Source organism: Mesoplodon mirus (genome assembly GCF_964341445.2).
Source record: "Mesoplodon mirus genome assembly, chromosome: 18".
Lineage (NCBI taxonomy): Eukaryota > Metazoa > Chordata > Mammalia > Artiodactyla > Ziphiidae > Mesoplodon > Mesoplodon mirus.
The window spans coordinates 7,271,164-7,287,213 of record NC_138994.1 but is presented as its reverse complement, the minus strand read 5'-3'; the positions used below and the strand labels follow the sequence as shown (position 1 = coordinate 7,287,213).

The following is a 16,050-nucleotide window of genomic DNA, read 5'->3' as shown; positions in this document are numbered from 1 at the left end:
ACGGTTAATCACTACATTGTACACCTGTAACTTACATGATATTGTATAGTTGATATAGTACATCAACTGTAGTTCAATAATAAAAAAAACTAACCATCACATTGTCCCTTGTTCATTTTTCTCCCGTGTTTCTTTTTCTTGTTGGACTGTGGGAGCTCTTTACATAGTCTGGATATTATATACGTTGCAGATATTTCCTCCCAATCTGTCATTTGTCTTCTATCTTTGTTTACGGTATCTTTTGTGGTCAGAAGATGTGTTGTTATGTCATCTGAAATCCAGCAATCGATCTTTTCCTTTGTGGCTTCTGGCTTGTGCAGCCCACACTTGCTTAAGAAGTTAGAAATATGTTCTTCCTGGTCTGTGACAGTTCCTGCTGTGGTCCCACCTCGGATGCCAGCACTACCCTGGATTGAGGCACCACAGTGATAGGAGATTCCGCTGAGAGACCTGACATGAAGAGAACCCCGGATGTGACTCTGGCTAAGAGGTTCCTCCAGGTCAGGGTTGGACAGCTTCCCTCTCTCTCCCTCTTTCTGCTTCTTTCAGCCTCTCCCCAGTGCTTCCCATCACCCCTTCAGGGTTTTCTTCATTCAGACTTCCAGTTCTGCTCTCATAGAAGAGTCACAGCTGCCCCAGGGCCAAGGGCCTTTCCCCCCCAAGATCTTGAATTGCCCGATAAAACATCGGATGCCCAGTTAAATTTGAATTTCAAATAAGACAAAAATTTTAAGCATAACTATGTCCCATGCAATATATATATATATATATATATATATATATTTTTTTTTTTTTTTTGCGGTACATGGGCCTCTCACTGTTGTGGCCTCTCCCGCTGCGGAGCACAGGCTCTGGACATGCAGGCTCAGCGGCCATGGCTCACGGGCCCAGCCGCTCCGCGGCATGTGGGATCTTCCCGGACCGGGGCACGAACCCGTGTCCCCTGCATCGACAGGCAGACTCTCAACCACTGCGCCACTGGGGAAGCCTCCATGCAATATTTGACACATACTTACACTTAAAAATTAACCCCTGGGAGTTCCCTGGTGACCTAGTGGTTAGGATCCGGGCTTTCACTGCCGGGGCCCGGGTTCAATCCCTCGTTGGGGAACTGAGATCCCTCAAGCTGTGCAGTGTGGCCAAAAAGAAAAAAATATATTATTCCTTGTGTATCTGAAATTCAAATTTAACTGGGCATCTTATATTTTTATTTCCTAAATCTGGCAGCCCTGAACACTAAGGTTGGAGCGAGGGCACAGAAAGAGCCCCTGCCTCACGCACACCTCCTCCTTCCTTCCCCATCCTGCCTGAGTCACCTTAGGGTGAGTAAGCGTTGCCCCAGTTGCTCAGGCGCCTGCCCTCCTCATCGGGCACCTGACTGGTGTCTGTGGGGCTCTGCTGGGCCCTCCAGCCTGCCTGGGTAGGTGTGGGGGAGGGGAGGCAGGAGCAGGCCAGTGCCCAGGCCAGAGGCTGTGGCAGGATCTTTGGCAACAGAGACACCAGACCTGGATTCCTGACCTAGCACAGGTCATGAACTTGCCCAGTGCCAGTGGGCAGGCCCCTTCCCTCATTGTTTTTTAATCAATTACTATTTTTAACAAAGTATACCATGCAAATAATTTTAGTCAAGTTATAACACAAAGCAGCACTCTTTTTTTTTTTTTTTTTTTTTTGGCTGTGCTGCATGGCATGCGGGATCTTAGTTCCCTGACCAGGGATTGAACCCGTGCCCCTTGCAGTGGAAGCTCGGAGTCCTGACCACTGGACCGCCGGGGAAGTCCCAACAAAAGCAGCACTCTTATCCTCTCTCTTTTCCTACACCAGGCTTCCACTTTCAAACCCTTTAACCGTTTCTTCTGTGACTTTCCCTTGTGTGCTTGTATGTGAATTCTTAATTCACCTTTGGCCTCAGTGTGTTCATCTGAGCAGTGGGTGAGCACTGCCCTGCTCTCTGTCCACTGGGAGATTCAGAGTCTACACTGAGCTGTGGCGACTCCACCCGGCCCCGGGTGCAGGTAGACTGATGCTGGATGGTATCTTTAAATCCAACTGTGGGGTGCAGGATACAGGGTAGGGGTTCAGCGGGAGGGAAGAGAGGGGAGAAGGGGGAAGGCAGGTAGGGGAAGTGGATTACTTGGCTTTGCCCTGTAATGGAGGGAGCTTCAGGGATCCTGATGTGCAGGTCTGAGAGCCCCTCATCTCGCTGAACCCCCTTTCTATGCAACGAGGAACCTACGCTCAGCGAGGAAACTCCTCTCCGCTCCCCTTCCCTCTTACAAGCTGTGTGACTTGACTTAACCTCTCTGCCTCAGCGTCCTGGTCTTTACGTTGAGGACACGACAATAAGGCGCTTCCCTCGGGAATGAGATGATGCCTGCAGAGCCCTCAGCTCAGGGCCTAAGCCAAGTATGTGCTCAGTTAAGGAAGCTGCCACCGTTGGTTGTAGTGATTCCTCCCCTTGGGACCTCCCCAGCTCCCCCTCACACATACCTTAGCCTGGGAGACCGCCCACCCACCCCTCAGCCCACCTCACCCTCTCCTCTCGAGCCATGGCCCATGTATCTCTCTTCCCAGTAATCCACCTGGACCCCCACGTGGCTGCACCCCATGGCATCCTTCTGGCCCAGGGTCCAGAACTCTGTCCAGGAGGGTCTATTTGTACCTGGTCCATTTCAGACTCCTGAGAAAGGCACCCCATCAGACTGAAAACATCAGGATCCCTCAGCCAGACCAGGGCAGAGGGGGCAAAGGAAGACTCAACCCCTCAGGGATGGGGTCGGGGCAGGGAGACACAGGGTAGGGTGAGCTGGGTTGAATTCTCTTCTCCCATCCAGATGTGGAGTCAGCATCTGCCTTCTGTGGGAGAGGAAGGCACATTCCCAGGTCAAACTTTCAGTTTCTTATGTTCTGAGAGCAGTGGGGTGATCCAGAGAAGAACTTCCTGGTAGAGGCAAGGACTGACCCCAGCGAGTCTCCAGAAAGCCCGATTGGCCTCTGGGACAGGCAGGTGGCAGGTGCTGGAGGACAGGAGCCAGCTCTTTCCTGGAAACCTGGGCAGTGGGCTGGCATCTGGGCAGTGGGACCTCATCTTTGCCTGTTGATCTCAAATTCCAGCTCGGCCTCTTCCCAGCTGGGTGACTTTGGCTTATTTTTTTGACCTAAATGCCCTCATCTGTGAAATAGAGTAACTGTATTATAATTACCTGCCAGGGTGTCAGGAGGATGGACTGTGCTTGCACACGTATGTAAAGTACCAAGCTCAGGGGACTTCCCTGGCGGTCCAGTAGTTAAGACTCCACACTTCCAATGCAGGGGGCGCGGGTTCGATCCCTGGTCGGGGAGCTAAGATTCCACACGTCACACACGGCCAAGAAAAAAAGAAGTACCAGGCTCATAGTCGATCCTCATAAGCTGTCACCTCCTTCTCCACTACTCCTGCGATCGAGAGAATTTTGACAACTAAACTGCATTTATTCAGGACTAAAATTCATTTTCCTATTAAAATTTACAAAATCAATGATGTAAAATCTGACGCCACTCAAATGAAAAAGAAAACATCCAGCCAAACCCAAGACAGGGGCTCAGATCCTCCAAACCCTTCTGAAGCTCCTTCAGGGTGCTGGCCCTGCACCGCGTCTAAGGACACTCCGTCCCTCCCCTGGAAGGAGTGGGAGGGGCTGGGCCCCGATGGTGGTCTGGCCAGTGTCATACCTCCCTGTGGGTACAGGGAGAAACTTTTCCCATCCTGTGCCTTTTTCTGAACTTGAGAATGCCCTGGGGGCAGCTGTGCCCCTCTGTGGTTGCTGCATTGCCTGTGGACTCCAGGAGTTGGAGCCTAGCCGTCGTCAAGGGCAGCAAGTGGACAGGTTGGGTCATGGAAATGGAAGGAGAGCTTGGGCTGTGGGCACTGTTGACTCGTTGACTGTTAGGGCTGGAATGTTAATGAACTTGGGGGCAGGGCGGGGAGTGGAAAGGAGAATCAGGACCATGTTTTGCCCGCCTCTGTTCCACGTCACCGAGTCCTTCTAACGACACTGCAGAGTGTTAGCTCCACCTCGCAGATGTACGAGACACTAAGGGTCTTGTCCAGGGTCATCTGGCTACTAAGCAGTGGTGTCAGTATCTGAGTCCAAGTTGATCGGACCTCGGAGCTTTTACCCACATTGCCAGGCTCCACTGGATGATGACGTCAGCTCAGCCTGTCCTCCCTCCTAACCCTTCCAGCCCACCTGAGCTCTCCTGTCCCCTCTCCAGGCAGGCCCCCTAGGGGTCAGGAGACACCCGCTTCAAATCGCTTGGACAGGTCACTTAACTCCTCTGAGATTGTTTCCTCATCTGTAAAATGGGTCCATGATAACCCCCAATGCCCTCTTACACAGTCATGAGAGGTTCAGATGGGATGATGGATGTAAAGAGATCTTGTAAAGTGGCACATAAAATGGGAGGAATTCTTTTTAGGACATCAAAGAGGTTCCTCTTGTTAATCTGATGATCTGTCTCTGAAGCACTGGGCCAGGGCTTAGGCGAGGAAACTGCCTTCCCCAGAAAATTCAGAGAGGTCAGGTCAGAGTCATCTCCAGGAGCCCAAGGAGGAACAGAGAGAGGAGGCAGCTACATGTAGGGTGGGACAGGAGGAGGGAACTTCCCCCCCTCAGCCCGGGGCACGCTTTCCGGGTCACAAACCTCCTTCACATGCCTCATGTGTCATCTTAAACCTGTCAGCAGTCCCGGAAGGGAAGTAGGGCCAAGAGTGTTATTCTTTCCATTTCAAAAATGACAAAAACAAGGCCCAGAAAGGAGACAAATTCCCCCAACAAGTTAGCAGAGAAATCTGTACTCAAATGCACATCAGGGGACTTTAATTCAATTTCTTACGTTAGGATGGTTGCTGGTATACTTGATTTCCATGTTTTTAAAAAGTAGGTCTGGGGGCTTCCCTGGTGGCGCAGTGGTTGAGAGTCCACCTGCTGATGCAAGGGACACGGGTTCGTGCCCCGGTCCGGGAAGATCCCACATGCCGCGGAGCGGCTGGGCCCGTGAGCCATGGCCGCTGAGCCTGCGTGTCCGGAGCCTGTGCTCCGCAATGGGAGAGGCCACAACAGTGAGAGGCCCGCGTACCGCAAAAAAAAAAAAAAAAAAAAGTAGGTCTGGCTAATGTTTATTGAGACTCACATTGTGCCAGGTTCTGTACTAAGCTCTCCTTTAATCTTTAACACAGGCTTGCGAGGTAGGTACAGTTATCATCCCCATCTTACAATGAAAGAAGGAAGACTCAGAGGTTAAGCAACTTTCCTGGGGTTGTGTAGTTGGAAAGGGGTGAAGCCAGAAATTGAACACAGGTCTGGTCCAGAGCCTGTGTTCGTAACCATCATAGTTGTTCTTTTCAATGCCAGATTTTCTTTCAGTGTGAGTGCCCAGCTCTCATCTGAGCACCTTCCTTCATCCCAGCCTGCTCGGCCCTCCCTTGGCCTTCACTATGGGTTAATCTCCATCAGCGTTTCCTGACCCTCCACTTCTCCCTTGTTCTAGGCCATCTTAGGACCTCTCCATCACGTGACCTGTTTTAGTGCCTTCACAGATGTCCTTCCTGTCTGCAATTGTCTTGTTTATTTACTTGTTTGTGTGTGTCTCCTGCACTAAAAAGTGTGAGCAGGGACCCAGTGCAGCTTGTTCCCTGCTATATCCCAGTACCTACAACGGTATTTGGCATACAACACTCAAACATTTTTAAAAAGAGAAAAAGAGAGGGAAACATTCAGTAAATCAAAGAGAGAGAGAGAGAGAGGGAGACGAACACAGGTCAGGCCTTTGGTCCAGGCCCAGCTGGGATGGCTCCTCCTCAGTTTGGGTCACTGAGACACGGGCTCAGCCCTGGCATGGCCACGCTTTTCTGGAGGCTGACATGCTCCAGGCAGCCTCGGGCACACTGAGAAGCAGAAACTGAAGCCCCAGAAGGCAATGACACTACATGGGACCCCTGGTGCTTAGTGAGCTCATGAGGTTCTCAACAGAATCAGATCCAAAGTCTTCTTTTGGTAATATAGTTTGTAACTCTCCTTCAATAAATTTTCAGAAGTGAAATTCACAGAGAGTGTAATTACCTATGCACGTTTTTAAAAATCTGTATTAAATTCAAACTGTAATAGAGAGGAAAAATAATAGAAAGTAATTTAGAATTAAATAACATGTATTTCTGTGTGTGAAAGCTCAGGCTTGACTCCACGAGAGAACAGAAGCTTGCAGATGCCCATGAATCACTGGCGATGGAGAACCGGAAATGGAGGCTCTGCGCTGGAGTATTTTGCTAGTAACTCAGCTCACACCAGCCAGGTGGCCAACAGGATGAGATGTTCTGAATGATCCTTGGTAAAGTTCTAACGGAGACAAAGCCACATCTTCCTGAAGACTGCATGGTAGTTTTATTCCTGGGAAGTTCTATAGATTATCAATATAAAACCATTAAAAAAGATATGGGTGAAATAGAGCTGGCTTCGAGGTCAGATAAATATGAACAGGTTTCTCAAATCCGCAGATGTGGAACCCGCGGATACAGAGAGGCCGACTGTATTCCCCATACTAGGCCATTTTATATAAGGGACTTGAGCATCCCCGGATTTTGGTATCTGCAGGGGCTCCTGGAACCGATCCGCCATGAATACCGAGGGACGACTGTATGTGGTTGTCCAGAAAGACAGAGGAAAGCCTAGAGGTGTACGAGTATAAATCCCTGTTAATGTCAGACTGTCCTACACTTTATAGGACATTGAGCATCCCTGCCCTGACCTCTATCAAATGCCAGGGGCTCTGATCTTGTGACAATCACAAATGGCCTCATAAATTCCCCAAATTTCCCCTAGGGGGCGGTAGAGCTCAGATCGAGAACAACTCCCCGGCATATTCCCCATCGCCCCGCTGTTTAATTTAACACTTATCTTTGAGGTTGTTTTACACTCGGAAGTGGAGGTCAGCATCCCTTTCAAGGTGGTATTTGTTATATGGGGATATTGTCAGGCAGTCCCTTTGCATGGCTTTCTGCTGTTACAAACAGGGCTAAGGTAAGGGTGAGTCATTTCGCACATGAACAAGCCAATCAGGGAGGAATGCTTACCAGTGGCCTGGCTGAGTCACAGGGTTGGGCATTTGGAATTTTGATAGCTATGGCCCAAAACTGCCTTCCTCGGGGGTAGATTAATCCACACTCCCCAGCAGAGTAGAGAGTTCTAGGCATCTGGCTGGGGGTTGGGGGGAAGGCAGTTCTGCAGCCTTTGCCAGGACCCTTCACCTCTGGAGGCCACCTCCTCAGACCACACCCAGGGTGCTCCCAATGAAGACTTGGGTGTCCAGAAACTTCCCAGCTCATCTTCTCAAGCCAGGGAGGGGCTGGGGGGAGACAAGAGAGGCCTTTCCCTGGGTGGGCTGCTTCTAGCTATTACATTTATTTCTTTCTTTTAAACTTCAAAAAAAAAAAAATACAGGGACCTCCCTGGTGGTCCAGTGGGTAAGACTCCGTGCTCCCAATGCAGTGGGCCCAGGTTCGATCCTTGGTCGGGGAACTAGATCCCGCATGCAGACGTGCCTGCTGCAACTAAGACCGGGTGCAGCCTAAATAAATAAATACTTAAAAAAAAAAAAAAGATAGCTTTGTTGTTGTGTTTTTTGTTTTTGTTTTGTTTTCTCAGTGCATGGCTTGTGGGATCTTAGTTCCCTGACCAGGGATTGAATCCAGGCCACCGAAGTGAAAGCCCCGATTCCTAACCACTGGACCACCAGGGAATCCCCAGCTTTGTTGCTTTCTGATTCTATACATAATATATATGTATTTCAGAGGGAGAAATCCCTTTCCCCACCAACTTTTTATTTTAAAACCTTTTAAAACTTCAGAAAAATTGCAAGAATGGTACAAGGAGCACCATATACCCTTCACTTTGATCTACAGTTGTTCACATTTTGCTACATTGGCTTTATCTTTTTATTTTTGCTGAACCCTTTGGGACAGTTGCAGACATTTGCACTAAACACTCAGTGTGCATTTCCTAAGAACAAGGACATTCTCCTACAAAACCACTGTATGGTTATCACACTCAAGAAATTTAATGTTAATGAAGTAATATCAACTATACAGGCTTTATTCAGTTTTCTCCAGTTGTCACAATAAAGTCCTCTATAACTTCCCCACCCCTCCCTGCCCACAGGGCCCAATCAAAGATCTGACTTGGCATTTAACTTGAGGCCTAGAGTTTGGATTTCTCTTCTCCGGTTCAGTGGTCCTGCAGCCTGGGGCCTTGCCTACAGGAAGGCACCTCTGGGTGGGAACGGTTCAGGCCCTGAACTCAGAGGTGCTGGTAGAGTCCACGGGAGGGACCTGAGCCCTACTTCAGCCCCATAAATGTCTTCCTAGGCCCTGGGGGTGCAAGCTGGGGCTTGCCCTGGAAGAATTCAGCCTTACAATAAACTATCTTCTGTTTACCTCGCTTGCCACGCAAGGACTTGTCCATCTGTCCCTGAGATAATCCCTGGGGCTGGTACTATTTGCTCCCCTTTTACAGTTGAAAGGAGTTTCTGTTTTTCCATCTGACAAGGAGGCCCGTGATGGCCACATGGAGCCACATGCTGCCTCTAGTAGGACCACTGGGTGCGTGGTCAGCGTGAACCGTGGCTGAGACAGCCAGGACAGTGGCCACCTCCTCCTCAGGCCTCTAGGCTTGCTTCTCAGGTCAGGCCAGTCTAGCCAGAGCCCCACAGGTTCATGGGCATCTCAAGGCTCTGGATCCACCCTGCAGTCGCTATGATCGTCCTTGGACGACACCTCCACCAGCTCCAGTGGTGGATAACTTCTGCCTTCTGCCCAGACTGTTGCCAGCATGCTGGCCTTTGGTTATACCAAGGTTTTCTCAGCCTCCAAGCATTTACATGTAGGGGATGGCAGGGAGTGCGATCTATTCAGCTCTGGGTGGGACTACAGAACTGTTGGTCGACTCAGCTTTTCACAGACATGACTTTAGCTAAGAGTCTGTAAATTAGCAGGATGGGTAACTCATCCTTATTTTCAGTTGAGGAAACTGAGGTGTAGTGACAAATCTCAAAGGCATCCTACTGCAAAAAGAAAACCAGAAATGGAGTGCAAGCCCCTCATTCTACTGTGAAGGAAACTGAGGCTCAGAGGTCACCATGTCTGATTCCTGGCTGTGCTACTTTGCTCTGGGGAAGAAGGCGTGTAAGGAGTTATCACTATCTGTGCCTGCATTTAGAGGCAGAGGTGGGACCAGAATCCTGGTTGCTCTAAAGACCCTTTCCAGAACTTTCTGTGCCACAGGTCCTGGAGTGGGGCGGGGGGCAATCAGTAATAATAGTAATGGTCACCACCTGCTTGCCAGGTGCCAGACAGGGCTCTAAGCACGTTAGAGCTATTAACTCATTACATCCTCAAATTCCCATGAGGCAGGGGTATTTTGATCCCCATCAGCTCATTTATAAATGGGTGGAATGAAGGCTTAAAGGACTCCAGATACTTGCTAGAGGTCCCGCAGCTGCTGCAGCAGGCAGCCCAGATTGGAACCATGTCCCGCCCTCCCAGTGCTCTGATCTGGAGGCAGGTAAGTAGTGCAGCCCCACCACACTGTATCTTAAGAGTTCTTGGGGCCTGAGGCCTGAGTAAACATTTGCAGGGAGCAGAGAGCCCTGGCTGAGAATGGGATGGGATGGGAGATCCTCTGGACTCGGGTAGGAGGGGGTTTAAATTCTAGCTCTTTCATTTGTGTGATCTTGGTGCAACTTGACCTCTGGGGTCGCCATTTTCTTATGTGAAATATGGGAGAGTGCGTAGGAGAAGTCTGGATTCTACTCCACACCAGGAGTCATTACACACAAGGACCTCAGTTTCCTCCTCTGTAAAATGGGGGGGTGGGAGTTATCTCTTGGCTGATGGCTGTGAAACTGTGTAAGTCATAACTTTGAGGGAGTAAAGGACCCTAATAGGGGCTGGGTTCTCGCCCTGTCAGTTTATAAAATTATTTTGTGTCATTTCAGAATTCAGTTGGTATGGGAAGGGCATGTAAAGGGCGCCTTCTCTCAGGGCCCTTTTGATCAGCAGCACTTCACGGGTCACTCCCCGCCCCCCATTTCGGGCTTCCTAGCGGTGGAGAGCCGCAAAGTCTTTTCTCAGGGAAAGCACACGGTTGGCCCCTTAGAACCCACGTGCTAATCCGGCGTGCACCGGCTGGCTGGGCGACTCCAGGCTTGGACGCGACCATTCTGGGGGTGAGGGGCGGAAGAGCTGGTGACGTCAAAGTCACGGCCTACCCTTCTTAAAGGCGCAGGCTCGCAGCCGGTGTTCGTTTTACTCTTAGGACACTCTCGCCGCACGAAAGTTTTAAAAGCGAGGCAGCTGATGGGGTCGCGGGTGCGGGGCTGGCCCGGGACAGAAATGCGGCTCCTGAGAAGAGGGATCAGAGACGTCCAGGATTAACGCCCACCTGTCACCCGGGGAGGCAATGGGGTGCGGGGGAGGTACTTGTCCAGTTCTTAACTTTAAGCCTCAGTTTCGTGTTCTGTAAAACGGGGTTAATAATGATCTACTTCTAGAAGTTCTGAGACGTAGAAGAAATAGGTTTCGTGAGAGTACCCAACACAGAAATATCGATCTCCTTCTCCCCTACTCAATCCTATTCCTGTGCGAAGGAGGAATCCGAGACCCAGAGCGGTGTAGTAACTTGCCCAGGGTCACAGGGAGGTGGGACGAAGCCCAGGTTAAACCCGGTTGAACCCACGTCTCCCGGCTCCCGGGCCAGCCTTTCCTCTTTGTCCAGCCTGCCTGGCCCGGGTTACTTACTCGTCAACTTCACTACCCACACCTGTAGGGTACCCCTCAGTTTTGTCAAGTGGTTTTGCAGTTGCAGTCTCGATGGATTGTTAAATAGAGACGACCCTGTTTGATACAGTCGCCATGAAGTTGTAAAATCTCAGCAAAGAGCCCGATGGGTTAATGTTTGTCAGCACTATTTCATCGCCCCCTGTGGCCTTGGAAGAACTGATTCAAACCCCCGCCGCCAAACAAATGAGGAAAATGGGGAGACTGCTTTACCCACGTTCGTCTAGAAAGTTTGCGGGAGCAGCGCTCGGCCGGGATGCTGGCGGGGTGGTGTTGGCGACAATACGCTGTCAAGTACGGTGCTGCCGCCAGGTCAAGCGCGGCGTGGAGACTCGCGACCTTGGTGCGCGGGCCCGGCGGGGAACCCGCGGCGCGGGGCCGGGTTAGCGCGGGACCCAGAGGAGGCCGCGAGTGGGCGGGCCGGCCTCACTCCGGGCAGGCGGCCGGTCGGCCCGTGGGGGGGCGGGGCCTCGCGGCGCCGTCCAGGGGCGGGACGGGCTCGTCCAGTTTCCGAGTCGGCCTTGGTGCCTAGCGAGCGCGCGCGGAGCCGGTCCCGGCCGCGGAGCCGCTATGGGCCCGCTCGGCCTCGGGCGCCGCGCCGCGCAAGCACCGGCCTAGAGCCAGGTGGGCGGGGCTGGACTTGGGCTGAGGGTCCGGCGGGGGGCGGAGGCGGGGGTCGGGTCTCTGGGGGTCCCGGGGAGCCTGAGCCGGGCCTGGATGGGGGCCGGGAGTCGCGGGCCGACCTAGTCGGCCCCACCGAGCGCCCCTTGCGCGCGGGGCCAGAACAGAGAGTGTCGCCGAGGGGCGAAGAGCGATCTTGTCTCCCCATCCCTACTTCTCGCACTCTCGACCGGCCCCCCCGAGAAAGAGATTTTGAGGGAGAGGGAGCAGAGAGATTGTCCTTCCCATCCAGGCTCGGGGCTTGGCCCTCCGGCCTCGGGAGGACGGGTGCGGGGGAGGGTCGGGCACCCCCGCCTGCAGTCCCAGAAAGTGGACGGACGGACCCTTCGCCGCCCTCAGGTTTGTTACCTTTCCCTCCCTGCCGGGCTCCACCTCTCCACGTCCGGTGACTCGAGGCTCGCGTGGGCCCGCCTTGGGGCTGGGTGCTGGAGTGGGGGCGTAGGGGGGGGGCTCAGGCGTTTTGATCTTTGGGCCCCCAGGCCGTCCGGGGCACCTGCACTGAAGAGGTGCACAGTAAGCCCGTGTGGCGAGGGTGAGGAATGGCGGTGGGTCATTACCGTCCATTAACTGATGAATGATTCTCCCAGATTCCTTCCTAACTACTTCCACGGTGACCTTGGGCAGGTCACCTCACTCTCTGAGCCTCTTTCCCCTTTGGCAAGGTGGAGTTGACAGTAACTGCTATAAAAAGTGGTTCTGCGAAACTCATAGTGAGTGAGTGGGGGGAGGGTCCAGCTAGTGTCCCCAAGAGCCTCTGCCTCCGTTCTCTCCCTCCCGCTGACTCCGGTTTTGTGCTCCAATTGACTGACCTTTGTTTTTCAGAACTGAAGCTACAAGATGGCTGACCAGGACCCTGGGGGCATTAGTCCCCTCCAACAAATGGTGGCATCCGGCACTGGGGCCGTGGTCACCTCTCTCTTCAGTAAGACCTGGGATGGTGGGGTGGGGGCAGCCGGGAGCTGGGGCAGACCAGAGATTAGAAATGACTTGGCTCTGGATGAGGGGTCGGGGCGGGGTCCTGAAAGGAGCTTTCAGACCTGCCCTCCTCCCCCAGTGACCCCCCTGGACGTGGTGAAGGTACGCTTGCAGTCTCAACGCCCCTCGGGGGCCACTGGTGAGTGTCTGACCCTGAAGCCAATAGGGAGTGGTGCCAGGGATCCCCAGAGATGAGGTCCCTGGGGCAGGTGGGGAACATTTGTGACTTGAGGTAGTGCCTTGTGTTTTAGAGCTGATGTCTTCCTCCAGACCCTGGAGCCTCTCCTACGCCAAATGTGAGTGCCCCACACCACGGGGAACCCATAAGTGTCCTGGAGAGGGATGTCCCAGTCTCCCCAGGGCACACGGGGGCCTCACAGCCACGGACTAGCACACGCTTCTAGATCATATTAGGTAGTCCTCGGTCCTACACAAGAACGGCCACCCAGGGACCCCAGGCTCTGCTGGCCCTCTAGGGATGGGAGCTCACCACCTCCCTGTGAGGTTCCAGGGCTCTGTCATGCTAACGCCCCTCCCCTTCCCCAGTGCCCTCCTCTCTCCAATCCACAGGGAAATGCCTCCTGTACTGCAATGGTGTCCTAGAGCCCCTGTATCTGTGCCCAAATGGTGCCCGCTGTGCCACCTGGTTTCAGGACCCCAGTCGCTTCACTGGCACCGTGGTGAGGAGCAGCTGTGCCCTTAGCTGGGTTTGTTGGCATTCCTGAGGGATTCAGATTGGTCAGGCAGCAGACCCAGGAAAGACCGGGTAGCGCAGAGCACATAGGGGTGGCCAGTTCAGTTTGGGAAGGGCTTTCCTGAGGAGGTGGGGCCATCACAAGATTTTGAAGGGTGAATAGGAGTCTGTTTGGAGCCAAATAGGGAATTCCACGTGTAGAGGCCTGAGGGGCTACTGGGTAGGAGCGAGGGCATCAGGCTAGGGCCCAGCGTGGGCCAGCCCCACCACAAGCCTTGTTCATGTTCACCCTCCCTCCTCCTGGGCTGGTGTCTGCTTGGCCAGGATGCCTTTGTGAAGATTGTGAGACATGAGGGCACGAGGACCCTGTGGAGCGGCCTCCCAGCCACCCTGTGAGTACCCCAGTTCTGCGTATTGTTTTCCCCTGATACCCCACTGACCCCTTACTCCCCTGTTGGCTGGCTGGGTGGGCAGGGGAAGCTTGGGAGGTTTGGGAACTTCGGGGAGTCTTGGCTAACCTGTTCACACCCCTAGGGTGATGACTGTGCCGGCCACTGCCATCTACTTCACCGCCTACGACCAACTCAAGGCCTTCCTGTGTGGTCGAGCCCTGACCTCTGATCTCTACGCACCCATGGTGGCTGGCGCACTGGCCCGCCGTGAGCACAGCCCTGGGCTTTCCACCTCCCCTTGACCCCACCCGTGCCGGAGCCCAGTCTGGACTCCCAGCTCCAACCTCTGCCAGCCTAGGGGTGGGGGGGACGTTCAAGGCCCCCAGACTCGGGGCAGGCTGCCCCTGGGACCTGTAAACTGACCCCTCCTCACTGGTCCCCGCAGTGGGCACTGTGACTGTGATCAGTCCCCTGGAGCTGGTGCGGACAAAGCTGCAGGCTCAGCATTTGTCATACCGGGAGCTTGGCACCTGCGTCCGAACAGCTGTGGCTCAAGGCGGCTGGCGCTCACTGTGGCTGGGCTGGGGTCCCACTGCCCTACGGGATGTGCCCTTCTCAGGTAGGCACCAGGAGTGCGGGGATTGGCGTAAGGGAGCCCAAGAGGTCTACCGCCAAGTCCCAGCTTTGCTACTACTGACCTTGAAGTCACGTAAACTCTCGGAGCCAAGAACATCTCATCTGTGAAGTGGGCCCCAGCAGGCGGGATATTCAGCCAGTTTTCACAAGATACTTCTCGCAGAGGGCCTGTTACGGGAACTGGCACGTGGCAGGCAGGCTTCGTAGCTGGGAGGGAGTGGTTGTGATGTAGGTCTGTGAAAGGGGGTTGGTTTGTGCCCTTCCCATCTCTGATGAGTGAACTCCTGTGCCCCCAAGCTCTGTACTGGTTCAACTATGAGTTGGTGAAGAGCTGGCTGCGTGGGCTCAGGCCGAAGGACCAGACCTCCGTGGGCATCAGCTTTGTGGCTGGCGGCATCTCAGGGACGGTGAGTTAACCAGGCTGGGAGTGTGGCCAGTAGAGGTGTCCTTGGGGTGACCTGAGGGCCGCTGCAGATGCTCCAGAAAAGAGTCCTTGCTTGCCTGTCGAGCGCGCTCCCCCTCCCCTTCTGAAGCTCTAGCTGGGGCTGGCAGACCCTGGCCGCATGCAGGGGATGGGGGTCCTGGGAACGGAGACCAGCCCTCTCCCCACCCCACCAGGTGGCGGCCATCCTGACTCTACCCTTCGACGTGGTGAAGACTCAGCGCCAGGTCGCGCTAGGAGCGGTGGAGGCTGTAAGAGGTGAGGTGCCCCGGCTGGTGCGGGACGGGGCAGGCGGGGTCCCAGCGGGGTCTTACAGGGTCTCGCCTTGGTTTGCAGTGACGCCCCCGCACGTGGACTCCACTTGGCTGCTGCTGCGGAGAATCCGGGCCGAGTCGGGCACCAGGGGCCTCTTTGCAGGTGAGCGGCTGTGTGTGTGTGTCCACGCCCTAGTGGAGGTGGGGCTCCCGGGGACCCGACCTCTGACCCCAGCCTCCCCCTCCCACCGCAGGCTTCCTCCCAAGGATCATCAAGGCCGCCCCGTCCTGTGCCATCATGATCAGTACTTATGAGTTCGGCAAAAACTTCTTCCAGAGGCTCAACCAGGAACAGTTTCTGGGTCCTTGAAAGGAATGAGGGAACAAGGACCCGACCTCTTCCGTGGTGGGAGTTGGGCAGGAGGAGACTGGGGCAGGAGGAGACTGAGCCTGGTGCCTTTTCCTCAGCATTGCAGGGAGGGGCCTCATTTCTCTTTCCTCCCCGCTCTGAGCCCCAGGGGTAGGGGGCTGCCCCTCTGGGCCCACGCCGACCCCTCCTCTCTCAGACCACTTTCTTCCTGCTGCTCCCCATTCCCCACCCCCAGGAATCATCACGCCCTCCCCTCAAGTTCAAGACCAAATTTGCTAACCTCTCCCCCCCTTCTTTTCCCTGTGGGTTTGCTGTAGCTGGGCCTGCCCCCAGGAGCCGCAGAACCTTACGCCTGGCATAGTCTGCACCCACCCTTGTTAACTCCTTGAGTCTAAAGATGATAAACTTCTTTCCACTGCCTCTGATTGTGGGGGTCTCTGGGGCGGGTGGGAAGCAGGATTTGGTGAGTGATTTGCACAGAAGAGGGCTGGAAGGGACCTTGATGTTGGCTTTGGCTGCCCAGGTGGCACCCATGTAGAGGACCCCTCCCACAGTGTAGTGAGAGCAGGTGGGGATAAGGACCCAGAGTTGAGAGGGTGGTGAGACCTCTCCCCAAGGGTACACTTAAGTGACAACCCAGGAGGGAGGGTGGCTTCACTGCCAGGCTTTGGCCTAATGGAAGGGTCTGGATCTCTAGGCCAAAGCTGTATTGCTCAGGATGATGGAAGGGAAACGGGGC

The 16,050-nt window shown here is 54.1% G+C and overlaps 1 protein-coding gene across 7 annotated transcripts; it reads left to right on the top strand.

Annotated features, from left to right (window-relative positions):
* The first annotated feature begins 10,410 nt into the window (after positions 1–10,410).
* On the top strand, positions 10,411–15,731 carry SLC25A39 (solute carrier family 25 member 39). Of its 7 annotated transcripts, none has more exons than XM_082602984.1 (13): positions 11,357–11,491; positions 11,781–11,887; positions 12,371–12,470; positions 12,603–12,662; positions 12,760–12,819; positions 13,094–13,203; positions 13,542–13,609; positions 13,752–13,876; positions 14,055–14,228; positions 14,543–14,652; positions 14,864–14,945; positions 15,024–15,104; positions 15,196–15,731. In XM_082602984.1, exons 3-13 carry the CDS (start codon positions 12,386–12,388, stop codon positions 15,309–15,311), a joined length of 1,071 nt encoding a protein of 356 aa, XP_082459110.1. In that variant the 5' UTR covers positions 11,357–11,491; positions 11,781–11,887; positions 12,371–12,385; the 3' UTR covers positions 15,312–15,731. The 7 variants fall into 7 exon arrangements, with proteins under 7 accessions (XP_082459108.1, XP_082459107.1, XP_082459110.1 ...); XM_082602980.1 differs by having other exon boundaries at positions 13,070–13,203; XM_082602985.1 differs by having other exon boundaries at positions 11,358–11,491; positions 12,775–12,819.
* The last annotated feature ends 319 nt before the right edge of the window (positions 15,732–16,050 follow it).